The sequence below is a fragment of the Nomascus leucogenys genome, unplaced genomic scaffold (genome assembly GCF_006542625.1).
Source record: "Nomascus leucogenys isolate Asia unplaced genomic scaffold, Asia_NLE_v1 Super-Scaffold_638, whole genome shotgun sequence".
NCBI lineage: Eukaryota > Metazoa > Chordata > Mammalia > Primates > Hylobatidae > Nomascus > Nomascus leucogenys.
This window is the reverse complement of record NW_022095786.1, coordinates 10798-24578: the sequence shown is the minus strand read 5'-3', so window position 1 is coordinate 24578 and position 13781 is coordinate 10798. Positions and strand designations below refer to the sequence as shown.

The following is a 13781-nucleotide window of genomic DNA, read 5'->3' as shown; positions in this document are numbered from 1 at the left end:
ACCACATAGATGCTCCCACCAAGACCAATAGACAGAGTCTCTGGGGAGGGCACAGGTGATGGTATTTCTTTAAGCTGGCAATGTGATTGTGGCTGGAAGCATGGGCCGAGAGCCACTTAGCTAAGCATTGCATCTCAAGTCTGTCTGTCTTTCTTTCTTTCTTTCTTTCTTTCTTTCTTTCTTTCTTTCATTTCTTTCTTCCTTTTCTTTCAACAGAGTTTTCACTCATTGTCCAGGCAAGAGTGCAGTGGCACCATCTTGGCCCACTGCAACCTCCACCTCCCAGGTTTGAGTGATTCTGCAGTCTCAGCCACCTGAGTAGCTAGGATTACAGGCACCAGCCACCACACCTGGCTAATTTTTGTATGTTTTAGTAGAGACATGGTTTGGCCATGTTGCCCAGGCTGGTCTTGAACTCCTGACCTCAGGTGATCTGCCCACTTCGGCCTCCCAAAATGTTGGGATTATAGGCATGAGTCACTGCGCCCGGCTGCCTCTCAAGTTTCAATGTGCATATGAATTATTTCCAATTCCAGGCTCTCTTAGTAAAGTGATTCCGCAGGTTTGGAAGGGGTCCATGAATTGGCTTCTTTAAAAAGTCTCCTCTTAATGCTGATGTTTCTTCCACTACATCCAATATAGTAGCACTCAGCTAGGAAAAGTAGGCACAGCACAGAGCTCCTGACACCCAACACTCTTACCACAACACAAGTACTTTTGGACCAAAGTGGAAGCCACCAATCACCATTTCCAAACATGTCATTTTCTGCTGGCTCTTTGCAGTTTAGAAAGCCTAGAGAAGGCATCAATGTTTGAGTAAGCCTGCATTTGGAAAACATGTACACATGAGTTAACACAATGTTTATTGAGCATGTACTATGTGTTCAGAAGTCTGTTACAGAGCACTGTTCAGGAAACATTACATGATGTGAGTTAATCCTCATAGCACCCTGGGAGTTGGATGCTAAGTTTTCTGTAATTTTCAGGATTTAATAGCATTTCTATTTTTTCTTCCATTTTAAAAATTATTTACCTGAAAAATAAAATGTGCAGAATAAAATCTACATCGACAGATGAGCTGGATAGAGAAAAAAGGGTGAACTGCTCAGAGAGATGTTTTATATTTTTATTTACCTTCTTGTGCCTTGTGGAGCAGCCACTGAATTTGCAGGAATGGAAAACAAGTTGCTAGGTGGGGTGTCTCTAGAAGCACTGGCTTCAATGAAAAAGAAATTATAGCCCCCAAATATAGAATTATTTGCTTCCATTTATCTGCTTTTCCATTTTAGGAAATTGTGGGCACCAGCTCAGTAGAGGCGGCAGGAGCCCCCGTCTGAATCTCTGACCTTCTTGAATCAGTTCTGTGAGAGAAGATTCTAGGGTGAGGCCAGACTTGGATGAGGCCTTAGAAGAGGGTGGATCTGGGCAGGGCTGGAACAGAAAGTGGACCCCATGTTTGTGATGTTCATGCTTGTGGAGTATTTCCAGTTCTGTCTTTCCTAAGCCTGCCCAACAGAGACTTCACTCTTAGAGCTTGTGTAATTTTAATCTGTTTTAGCCACTTCCCTGTCAATTTTTATAACACACGATGACAAGAAACTTAAGCAAAACTCTTAGGGTTTTTTAGGACAATTATATGAGAAGCTAAAAACTTATTTTTACCAAGATAAAAGAAATAGACATAATCACAACAATAACAATAATTCTTTTGTCCATGAATAGCCCTTCAGGTGGTGACATCGGAACTCAAGGAACAGCATAAGGGAAGTGGAGCAAATGCAGCCAAGGCCCCCTGTGCAGCTCCCTTCTCCCTTCCGACCACAGGATGCTGAATTCAGCCGTTAATCCATTTCCCTTCTGACCACAGGATGCTGAATTCAGCCATTAATCCATTTCCCTTCTGACTACAGGATGCTGAATTCAGCCATTAATCCATTTCCCTTCCAATCACAGGATGCTGAATTCAGCCATTAATCCGTTTGCTCTAGATGAAATGTTTCTGTACAGTAGAAACCATGAATTCTTCATCTGTTTTTCTGATGGTCACGTGATGTAGTTTAGATGTCCCCTCCAAATCTCATATTGAATTTTAATCCCCAATGTGGCAGGTAGGGCCTGGGGAGGAGGTGGTTGAATCATCGGGTGAGTCCCTCATGGCTCTGTGCTGTCCTTGTGATAGTGAGTACTCACGAGATCTGGCTGTTTAGAAGTGTGGCCCATCCCTCCCCCATCTTTCTTGTTCTACCATGTGAGATGACTGCTTCTCTTTCACTATGATTGTAAGGTTCCCCAGGCCTTCCCAGAAGTAGACTCTGGTGCTGTGCTTCCTGCACAGCCTGCAGAACCATGAGACAATCAAACTCTTTTCTTATAAATAACCCAGTTTCAGGTTTTTTAAATAGCAATGCAAGAATAGCTTAATACGTCATATGAAAAGAAAGCAATTGATATATTTACCAGTTTGAGTATTTACCAGTTTGAGTCTCCAGACCTCTGCCTTGCTTCAACTCAAAGAACACGAAGGAAGCAACTCCCATCTACTGCTCCTGATCACGGGAGAATCTTCAGTTCGTCTTAAAACATTTCAGTCAAAATCTCCGTGTTTTATGTAGAAGAATGAGGGTGTCTGAAAGAATGGGTCTCTTTATTTATTTTTATTTCTGAGACAGGGTCTCTTTCCTTGTCATTCTGGCTGGGGTGCAGTGGCTCTCTGCAGCTTTGACATTCTGTGCTCCAGCAATTCTCCCACCTCAGCCTCCCAAGTAGCTGGGACCACACGTGCGCACTACCACAACCAGATAATATTTGTATTTTTGGCAGAGATTAAGTTTTTCTATGTTGAGCACGCTGGTCTTGGACTCCTGAGCTCAAGTGATCCTCCAGCCTCTGCCTTTCAAAGTGCTGGAATTACGGGTGTGAGCCACCACACAGGGCAGATGGGTCTTAAATGATTTTAATCAGGGTACCTGAGCATGGAAGACATGACCTTAATTTTTTTCCTAATACAATATTTGACAGTTATATAACTATGACTTTTTTATTCCTGTGATTCATAAGGATATGATAGTAAAATGCCTTGAAAACCTTTGGGAAAAAAGTGCTATATTGTGCTTGAAACCACCTTTTACTCTGAAAGCAAGTGCCATTCAGATACATCTGTTGAGAAGATATTTTCTCCTGCTGCATTTTAGCCAAATAGCTGTGTGGTTTGAAGTTGTTTTTTGATTTTTAACAGGGCAAGTGTATTTTCTAAGACCCCAAATTCAGGAGTGGCCATGGGGCAAATCACTGCTGTACACTTGGAATACATGGGCATCAAACGCATTTCTCACCCCAAACCAGGGGTTGTTCCCCCTGGGTGCACACGGGAATCACCAGGGAGGCTTTTAAAACTACCTAAACTCAAAAGGCAATAGATAAATGAATTCAGAATCCCTTCAATGGGACCTGAGCCACAATGCTGTTTAAAGCTCTCTGGGTGAATATGGGGTACAACCAAGCCCCCAAACTGCTGGTTTAAATCAGCCCTTCTGGTGAACTAGTGGCAAATGGTTTCCTGAAATGAATGGTTTAAATCAGCCTCTTCCGGTGAACTAGTGGCAAATGGGTTCCTGAAATAAATGGAAAGATTTGCTGCTGGGTTGTGGTCTTCTGATCTTACCTGCATTACCTACTTTTCTTTGCCGAACTGACCTCTGCTGCACATTTTATTCCTGAATCAATCCAGTTCTACTCATACCAAATGAATAGTATGCACTAGGCGCCCTTGCATTGCTGAACCTCACTGTGGGGAGAGGACTTTTCTGAATAATAATTGCATCCTAAAAAAACTCAAAATACTGGACTCTAATGATCCTCCTGCCTTGGCCTCCCAAAGAGCTTAGAGTGTAGGCATGAGCCACCGTGCTTGGCCTATACCCTAAAAAATTAAAACTATCTTACTTACTAAATTGATGTAAACATGGGAAGACCTAGAAGGTCACCAAAGTGTTAGGACATAAGTAACTACCTTGGAATATTAATATCCATCTGATTATGCCCTGAGCAAATCTGTCCCACTTTAAAACAATACAAAACAGTGCTCTTATTCTGAGATATGAAGTGAAAATTTTGTGCAGATAGGCAATATTTAAATTTTATATATGTATAACATTCATACAGAAAGATGTATACAAAGAAATCATGTAAAGTTCAATGAATTATTACAAAGTGAACACACATGTGTAACCTAGAAATAGAACCAGCTTCACTGATGCCCTAGCAACCACTTTCTCTCTCTTTTTTCTCCCCCAAAGTCACTAAGATCTTAAGAGCTAACATTGTAGATCAACTTTGTATTATCACACATGTTTTATTACAGAAAATTTAAAACACACAAAATAAAAGAAACAGTACAATAGGCCTGTTACCCAGGCTCAAGAACAACTAATGACATGTCAATTTTGTATTATCTATACTTCAACTCATTTCATACACAGTCTTTATTATTTATTATTATTTTTTCTCATATAAAATATGTGCTCATTGAAGGTAAACTCTTGGCTGAGCAGAATGGCTTAAGCCTGTTTAATCCCATCACTTTGGAATGACAAGGCAGGAGGATCATTTGAGGTCAGGAGTTTGAGAGCAGCCTGGGCAGCATAGTGAGACCACATCTTTATTAAATTTTTTTAAAAATTAATCAGGCTCAGTTCTGCATGTCTGTAGTTCCAGCTACTTGGGATGTTGACATGGCAGGATCTCTTGAGTCTACGAGTTTGAGGCTACAGTGAGTTGTGATTGTGCCACTACACATCAGCCTGGGTGACAGAGTGAGTCTCTGTCTCAAAAAAAAAATAAAGGTTCGACCTTAGTTAGCTTTTTACACATAAACACACCCATATAAACAATCCCTCTTGTAACAATAGAAGTACCAAATTAAAAGTCATTAATGTGAACCCATTTTTAACTCAGACTTTATCTTTTAATAAGTTTCTTTTTTTTTTGAGGTAAGATGTAGGCAACATGACAAGACCTCACTGGGGCAAGAGAGTGAGACCTCATCTCTACAACAATTTTTTAAAAGTTAGTTAGGCATAGTGGTGCACACTTGTAGTCACAGCTATTTGGGAAGCTGACTTGGGAGGATCACTGGAGTCTGGGAGGTCAAGGCTGCAGTGAGCTGCGATTGCACCACTGCACTCCATCCAGAGGGTTAGAGTCAGGCTCTGTCAAAAATAGGTACAATTTTAACTGCGCGTGTTTGACACATCAACACATCCACATAAACAATCCCTCTCTTAAAAATAAAAGTACCCAATTTAACAGTTATTCATATTCATGGGAATTACCTAGAAATTTTTTGTTTGTTTTGGTTTGGATTTTTATTGAAAGGGAACACCTAGAAATGTTATTTAAAATCTAGATTTTGATAAAAATAAGCCTGAGTTTTTTCTTTTTTTGAGACGCAGTTTTGCTCTGTCGCCCAGCTGGAGTGCAGTGGCGTGATCTTGGCTCACCAAAACCTCTGCCTCCTGGGTTCAAGCAATCCTCCTGCCTCCTAAGTTGCTGGGATTACAGGCGTGAGCCACCACATTCAGTTAATTTTTTTTTTGTATTTTTAGTACAGATGAGGTTTCCTTATGTTGGCTAGGCTAGCCTTGAACTCCTGACCTAAGGTGATACACCCGCCTTGGCCTCCCCAAATGCTGGGATTACAGGCATGAGCCACCGTGCCTGTAAGTAGCAGACCCCTCTTCATACCTTTTATAGAGTTATCCGAAAAGCAGTCATTTACACAAGAGCAGACAATTTTCCTAACTTTCTATTGAGTTTATATGTTAATATTGTTACAAAATTTAATTCAATTTTCTTATAAAATTACCTGACCACATTTTATATGCTACATCATAATATATCAAAATTTATTTAGATGTAAAATAAATTTTATGATATCATAATATTATAATATATAATGATATCATATTATGATAAGTTCCATTTACATTCAGACAATTTCACTAGGCAGTGTGTGTCTACCAATTTTTTTTTTTGGTTCCACTATTTGCACAGGCTGGGCAAACACAGACTCACCCAACACAGTCTCTTCCCTGTGTCTTTCTCCTCCTCAAGAATCAGTTCATCAGTCAATCAAGTCATGTGGGACTGGAGGCTGAGTACTCCCTGACATAGAAGGTCTCATTTCCTGCATGCTTTCCTCAGCAGAGGGGGAGACAAGAAGGTCCTTTCAGGGTACACTTGCTTGGACATAGACTAGGCTAGTTGGAGGGCTCTGACCAGCAGAGACAGACTTCGCCACAGTAGGAAGGGACGAGGCAGCTGTTCTGAACCTAGAGCTCCACCACACCTTGTCCCATCTCACTGAGGCAATTTTGAGAGGCTGCCCTGGAATATGGTGATGATGAGAAACAATGTGGGCTTTGGCGGGATTCAGGTGGTGTCTGCGGTGTGAAGACAGGAGCTGAATGTTCAGAATCTAGGCTGTTTTTCTTGTGATCAGTTGGGTTACCTGTTTGAGACCAAGTCCATTTTTATTAGGGAGGCTGAATAAATTCCACAGAACACAATGGCGCTCCCAGGATGATTGAGGAAAGGTGAGAAAGGGGGAAACTTTTTCTACCTAGACTTTTTGCTACCTCAGGAGTCAGGAGCTGATTAGGTTAGCACTGACTCAACCTAATCAATTCAATGTTATTGCATTTGATCTAATTATGTTCCCCATTTTTAAGGTAGGAAGGGTCATTTCATTTGGTATTTATTTTTTCTCTGCATTTTTATTTCATCATTTGTGGATCTAATACAATCAACCATAATTTGACATTTGTTATTTCCAAGCATTTAAGAAATTATAATATCTATGCATACAATGTTAACACCATGTATAATAAATTCTCTTTCTGTGCAAAATATATAACATATGTCAATATAGGCATGTTTAATTGTGCATCTTGAAAGGTGAACAAGATCATAAATACTTCCAGGTAGGAACTGGGACAGAAATCGGAAGAAATGATTCCCTGATCTTCCGATCCCTGTGCTCCCGGTTCTTTGTTTCCTTGACACTGTGACAGGATCCTGAAAATGTCTCCCTTAACTGTGTCTAGGTCCGCAGTAGAACTACAGCAAGAAAATTCTGATTGAGGCTCTAAGAAGCGGCAGGAATGAGAAAACTGTTCAGCCAATAAGAGTAAGCCACGCCCAGCCGAGGGATGTATAAAAGGCAGGTCTATCAGAATAACCCACACTCTGCCTTTGGACGTGTGAGAGAGTGCACCTTTCACTTGAGCTTCAACATGGGAAAGGGAAATGAAGACCCCAATCTCCACTGCTCCTCCATTCGATGCTCCACTGACCAGCCCCCTTTCCAACCGATCTCCTTTACAGAAAAGGGCTCAGATGAGAAGAAACCATTCAAAAGAAAAGGCAAGACCGCCTTCTCCCATTCCAGTGAGAAGCACATACAAAGGCAAGATAAGGCCTTGGGCTGCTCCTATGGAGGCTGGAAGGAGGGTTGGAATCAGGGATACTGAGCTATGTGTCTTTGGTAGGATTTTATTTCGAGATTGGGGATGGGAAATGGCTTAGTGCCCTCAGGGGACTTTGAGAAATGTATTCACTCATGACACTGGCAGAAGAGCCTCCATGAAAGACTGATTCACAAACATGCATCAGAGATAGACTATGGGACTCTGCCTAGGAGAGATGAGTCATCTTAACTTTCTTTTGCAGTAGAATCGGAGCCCAATCCAAACAAGGAGAATTCTGAAGAAACCAAGCTCAAGTCCGGGAACAGCACTGCTGGATCAGGTAAGATTTGACTCTTTCAAGGTGAGAAAGGACAGAGCAGCAACACAGGCTCCCCTGGCAAGGAAACTGGGAGCTCCTTGGCAGCCAGTGCCGTACAGATCCTGGACACTGGAGAACAGAAGAGAGCTGGGGTTTGGTGGTAACCTCAGCTCTTGTGTGTCCAGGATGAACTAGGAATTTCAGGGTGTTCAGCTGGAGGCACTTTCTCAAACTCTCATTGTGCTCACAGAACCAGAGTCCAGCTCATATCGGGAAAACTGCAGGAAAAGAAAAATCAGTTCCAAAAACTGCTGCCAAGACAGAGCAGGTAGAATCTTGGTGTTTTTTGTTGTTGTTGGTGGTGGTGGTTTTTTTGTTTTTGGTTTGCCCCAAAAGGCAAATAATCAGGAAACTTTTAAACGAGGCTTGAGCGGAAAGGGAGTTGCTTATTGACGAGTAAGTTTTTGAGATCTTAGCACTCTGAGAATATCTGGGGACTCACAAGAGGTTCAGCCTCACTTCATTCCAGTGCTGAGATGGTCAGGAAGGAATGGGAGAGACAAGTGGGGTTCACCTGGGTGCACAGGGGGTTCTGGAAATGAGGGTCTGTGTAGACTGCTCTGGTGAGTCTCTCACATGCTTTCTTTGCAGGGAACCGTCCAGAAGAGGAGTGCAGCTTGATGTTGAAAAAGAAATCAAGATCCTCCACTGCTGTGCACAACAGTGAAATCCAGGAGACCTGTGATGCCCACCACAGGGGACGTTCCAGGGCTCGCACTGGGCACAGCAAGCGGCACAGATCTCGGCCTCTAGGAGTCCAAACACCGTCACTTCGAAAAAGCTTGGTGACCTCGGTGCGAGCTATGTCAGAGGCTGTTTATCAAGACCTAGCCCAGGTGTGGGCACAGCAGATCCATTCTCCACTGACCTGTGAGCAACTGACACTGCTCACTCAGCTCCGGGGGCTTCTGTGTGCCCAGGTGCAGACCTTGTATTCCATGGCCACCCAGGCAGCTTATGTCTTCCCTGCAGAGGGCTGGCTTGTCCCAGCCACATTGCCTGGTCCTGGGGATTCAGCTCTGGAGAGAGAAGCCCAGCCCTTCCCTGGGCAGGAGATCACTGAGCCTGTCAGTGGATCAGATGAGGCTAAGCTGGGAGCACCCTGACCCTATTCAGCAGAGATGCAGCTCTGGGAATGAGAACAAGGACCTGCTTCTCAGATTCTTCCAGATGACCAGCAGTGACAATTTTAGACACACTGTGTTAATAAATGACAGAACCTGAAGTCATAGGAAAGAAACTTGAGTGGTATACTCAGAATGGTGAGCCCTGCATTTTGCGGGCCGCTAAAGCTATAGACAAATTTTATATTTTATGTTAGATATTTGATGCCTTTTGGATGTCTGATGACAGTCGTGCATTTCTATATAATCAGAAAAATATTAGAATGTAATCATGAATTTGCATATTTTAGATTGTAGAAAAGTAAATATAAAATTATATGTTCCTTTTTTTTGAGAGAGAGTCTTGCTATGTTATCCAGGCTGGAGTGCAGTGGCAAAATCTTAGCTCACTGCAGCCTCTGCTTCCTGGGTTCAAACAATTCTCATGCCTCAGCCTCCCAAGTAGCTGGGACTAAAGGAATGTACTGCCATGCCTGGCTAATTTTTTTTTCTTGTATTGTTAGTAAAGACAGAGTTTTGTCACTTTGGCCAGGTTGGCCTCGAACTCAGGTGATCCACCAGCCTCTGCCTCCCAACGTGCTGGGATTACAGGCATGAGCCCTCTTACCAAGAAATTGCTTCTCTTTTAACCCGGAAAATGTTGTAGGCTCTCCCTCTTCCAGCCTGAACCCATGGAGTACTAATATCCACAAACCATTAATAGCACTTCCTGTGAAAAAATGTTTATACATTTTTACAGTTTAATTACAGTAAAATTACTATGCAAGCTGTTTACTTTTAATATTTCTACATGAAATTTCAGTCAAGATATATTAAATGGTAAATGATTGTACTTATTTATTGAACTGCCTCATGTTTTTCATTTTAAAATCCTAAATTTATATTTTATTGTATTTTATACATTTCAATTGATTGTACTATACTGCAGGATATGGAGATTTCATCGCATATTACAATACAGTGTATTTTGTTATATTTGACATATATTCTACTTGTATTTTGTACTGAGATCATACAATCTTTCATTATCTAAGTGTATTAATTACTTGTTTGGTTGCTTTATAATTTTCATTTTATGTAATGAAATAAACATTAATGTTGTTTGGAATTTTAAATTTCTTTCATATGGAATTTGTATTTAATAAAGATGTGAAAAGAGAATGTCTTATCTTCACTTCTGTGTCATCCTATCCCTGACCTCCCCACAGCCCACAGCTCTTGTCATAGTACAGGAATAGTGTTCTATCACTACAGGAAATGGGGCCAATTCAATGGTAATAGACAGATATAAATTGGAGATATAGAGATTTTATTCTCCACCACTGCAAGAGAAAAGAATCACAGTAATGTGAGTCACACAATTTTTGGGTTGACACTGCTTATGAGTTATGCTTACACTATGCTGTAGAATAACTCTGAAATAAGTTATGTCTATTAAACAAATGCACATACATAAATAACGTGTCTAAATAACAATGTACATATCTTAATGAAAATGAATTTTTTTGCTAAAAAATGTTAACACATAGATACACACAATGGGGTCATACAATGTTGAAAAATAGAGATGGGGAGAGGAACAGAGACAGAGAGAAAGGGAGGAATGGAGCGAGAAAAGGACAGATGGACAGAGGGACATTGGAAAGGAGAAAGTGGGGAGAGGGGGAGGAAGGGAGGTAGGGAGGGAGGAGGGAGGAAAGGAAGGACAGAGGGAGAAAGGGAACAAGAGACAGAGAGAGGAAGGCAGAGAGAAAAGCGGTCTTCTGCCTCCAGGACCAGCAGGACCTCGCACTTCGGGAAAATATTGGGTGCCCAGTGCAGGCTGAGTGCTCGGCTGACAGCCGCATTGGCCTGCGGGGCGCTCACCAGCCCTTCAGATCGCCAGCCTGGGTCACCTCATCCCGGAGCGATTCAGACGAATTCCGCCTCCCAAGGAATGATCAAATTGCCCAGAGAGCACTGAGTGGAGACTCGGGTGATTGTCCGTTTTTCATCCACATGGTTCACAGATGACATAGCCCCAGCTGAGCCTGCAACAGAGCAGTCACACTCAGGCAGAGTGAACCATGATTCGGGTTCCACGTTCCTTTGCCCTCTGCAAGGGGGCCTGTTGCTCACGTGTCTCCGGCCCCGAAAGCGTGACCATGTTGACTGTTTCCCGAGCTCTGTGGGGACACAGAAACCTCCAGGAAGCGTGGAAAAGCAGCATCGTGACATCGCTCCCTTTCCAGTTTCCAAACAGGCCACAGTGGAGACTCCCCTTGTTGCAGGAAACAGGAATCCGTGGTCAGGCCGTGATGCACCGGACGTTTATTTTCTCAGTAGTTTCGCTCTCGTTTTCTACATGAAAATGAACGAGATACACACCCCTGGTGTGTGAGACTATCACGGCAACGGCGACACCCACAGGCATTGCCGCCTTCCCGGAGAGGGCCTGGAAAACTCAAGACTGTCATGGAGGTTCAGTTCCACACTCCACTCTTCAGAGTGGTTTCTCCCTGAAAACTGTGCGAGTCAAGACAACTGCTTCCAGTTTCCAGAGAATTACTGGAGAACCTCAGAGAGCCAGCCCCCGAAGCCCCTCTTTCCCCTCCAATCTGGCCCTGCACCCACCCACCCCACAAGGCCCTGGTCCCTGAGGTTTTCGGCTTCAGAGGGCGGGCTACCCCAGGACCATGGGCCCCGAGCTCATGAATGTTCATAACGGGGTGGAGGTGGTAGGTCTTTCTAAGGGCCTCAGGGCTGGACCTGCGTGCAGTGCACAGGCCGGCTGAGGTGCACGGGAGCCCGCCGGCCTCTCTCTGCCCGTGTCTGTCCGTGAAATTCCGACCGGGGCTCCCCGCGATGGCTCTCCCGACACCTTGGACAGCACCCTCCCCGCGGAAGCCCGAGGACGGGGAAGGAGACTCGCTTGGACCCCAGCCAAAGCGAGGCCCTGAGAGCCTGCTTTCAGCGGAACCTGTACCCAGGCATCGCCACCAGAGAACGGCTGGCCCAGGCCATAGGCATTCCGGAGCCCAGGGTCCAGATTTGGTTTCAGAATGGGAGGTCACGCCAGCTGAGGCAGCACCAGCGGGAATCTTGGCCCTGGCCCTGGAGACGCGGCCCCTAAGAAGGCAGGCGAAAGCGGACCACCGTCACCCGATCCCAGACCGCCCTGCTGGGCCAAGTCTTTGAGAAGGATCGCTTTCCAGGCATGGCCACCAGGGAAAAACTGGCCAGAGAGACGGGCCTCCCGGAGTCCAGGATTCACATCTAGTTTCAGAATCGAAGGGCCAGGCACCCGGGACAGGGTGGCAGGGCGCCCGCGCACACAGGCGGCCTGTGCACTCGGCCCCGGCGGGTGTCACCCTGCTCCCTGGTCGGTGGCCTTCGCCCACACCGGGGCGCGAGGAACGGGGCTCCCCTCACCCCACATGTCCTGCGCTCCTGGGGCTCTCCCACAGGGGGCTTTCGTGAGCCAGGGAGCAAGGGCCGTGCACCTGCTCCAGCCCAGCCAGTCTGCGCCGGCAGAAGGGATCTCCCAACCTGCCCCGGCAGGCGGGGATTTTGCCTACGCCGCCCTGGCTCCTCTGGAAGGGGCGCTCTCCCACCCTCAGACTCCTTGGTGGCCTCCGCACCCGAGCAAATGCCGGGAGGACCAGGACCAGCAGCGCGACGGCCTGCCGGGCCCTTGCGCGGTGGGACAGCCAGGGCCGGCTCAAGCTGGGCCACAGGGCCAAGGTGTGCTTGCGCCACCCATGTCCAGCGGAGTCCGTGGTGGGGCTTCAGCCCCAGGTCGCCGGGGCGGTGTGGGAACCCAAAGACGGGACACCTCTACCTCCGAAGCTCGCGACCCTGGAGGCCTCCGCGTCAAGCACAGATGCAAGCCATCCAGGCGCCCTCCCAAGCGCTCCAGGAACCTGGGCGCTCATCTGCACTCACCTCCAGGCTGTTAGATGAGTTCCTGGCGACCCCAGAGTTTCAGCAAAAGTCACAACCTTTCCTAGATCCGGCGCCACTGGAGGAGCTGAAGGACGTGGAAGAGGCTACTCCGCTGGAACTACTCCTTGGCCAGAAAGAACACCGGGCTCTGCTGGAGGAGCTTTAGGACGCGGGGTTGGGGCGGGGTGGGGCCAGGGCGGTGGCCTCTCTTTCGCCGTGAACCTCTGACTCGGTATGGAGAGACGTGTCTTCTCTTCCAGCTGACCTGTCTAGGATCCCTGAGTTCCAGGTCCGGCGAGAGACTCCACACAGAGGAGGGCTGTCATTCTTTCCTGAGCATCCCGGGGATCCCAGGGCCTGCCCAGGTACCGAGAGGTGGGCTGTCTACTGCTCATGCGAGGGTTTGCAGGTAGCAGCCTAGGTTTTCTAACCAGCCCAGGCGGAGCTCCATCCTTCCCTCTTCGCTGGAGCCATCCCACTGCCCCCCCCCCCCCTCCCTCTGCCTCTTCGCTCACCATCACTTGCCAACCCGTGTCCCGCCAGCCTCCTCGCCAGCACCATGGAGCGCCTTGCAATTAAATGTAGACCCGAGACCTCACACAAACCGGGGTGCTGCCCTTTCCAGGCAAGAGGGAAGGCAGGCAGAGATGAGGACAGGAACGGAGACAGAGTGGGACAGAAGGATGGAGCTAGGAAAAGATGGATGGACTGAGTGACCCTGGAAGGAAGAGAAAGTGGGAGGGAGGGAGAAAGGGAGGAAAAAACCGGGGGAGGGAGGGAAGAACAGAGGGAAGGATGGACAGAGGGAAAAAAGGAGCAAGAAACAGATAAAGAAGGCAGAGAGAAAAACGGTCTTCTGCCTCCAGAACCAACAGGACCCAGCACTCC

At 46.0% G+C, this 13781-nt stretch overlaps 1 protein-coding gene and 1 pseudogene across 2 annotated transcripts; both read left to right on the top strand.

Moving 5' to 3' along the window:
- The first annotated feature begins 7292 nt into the window (after window positions 1-7292).
- On the top strand, window positions 7293-10125 carry LOC115833692 (protein FRG2). 2 transcript variants are annotated; one of them, XM_030808411.1, is made up of 4 exons: window positions 7293-7482; window positions 7732-7806; window positions 8036-8113; window positions 8437-10125. In XM_030808411.1, exons 1-4 carry the CDS (start codon window positions 7293-7295, stop codon window positions 8949-8951), a joined length of 858 nt encoding a protein of 285 aa, XP_030664271.1. In that variant the 3' UTR covers window positions 8952-10125. The 2 variants fall into 2 exon arrangements, with proteins under 2 accessions (XP_030664271.1, XP_030664270.1); XM_030808410.1 differs by having other exon boundaries at window positions 7729-7806.
- Window positions 10126-11813: 1688 nt separating this feature from the next.
- On the top strand, window positions 11814-13059 carry LOC115833693 (annotated as a pseudogene).
- The last annotated feature ends 722 nt before the right edge of the window (window positions 13060-13781 follow it).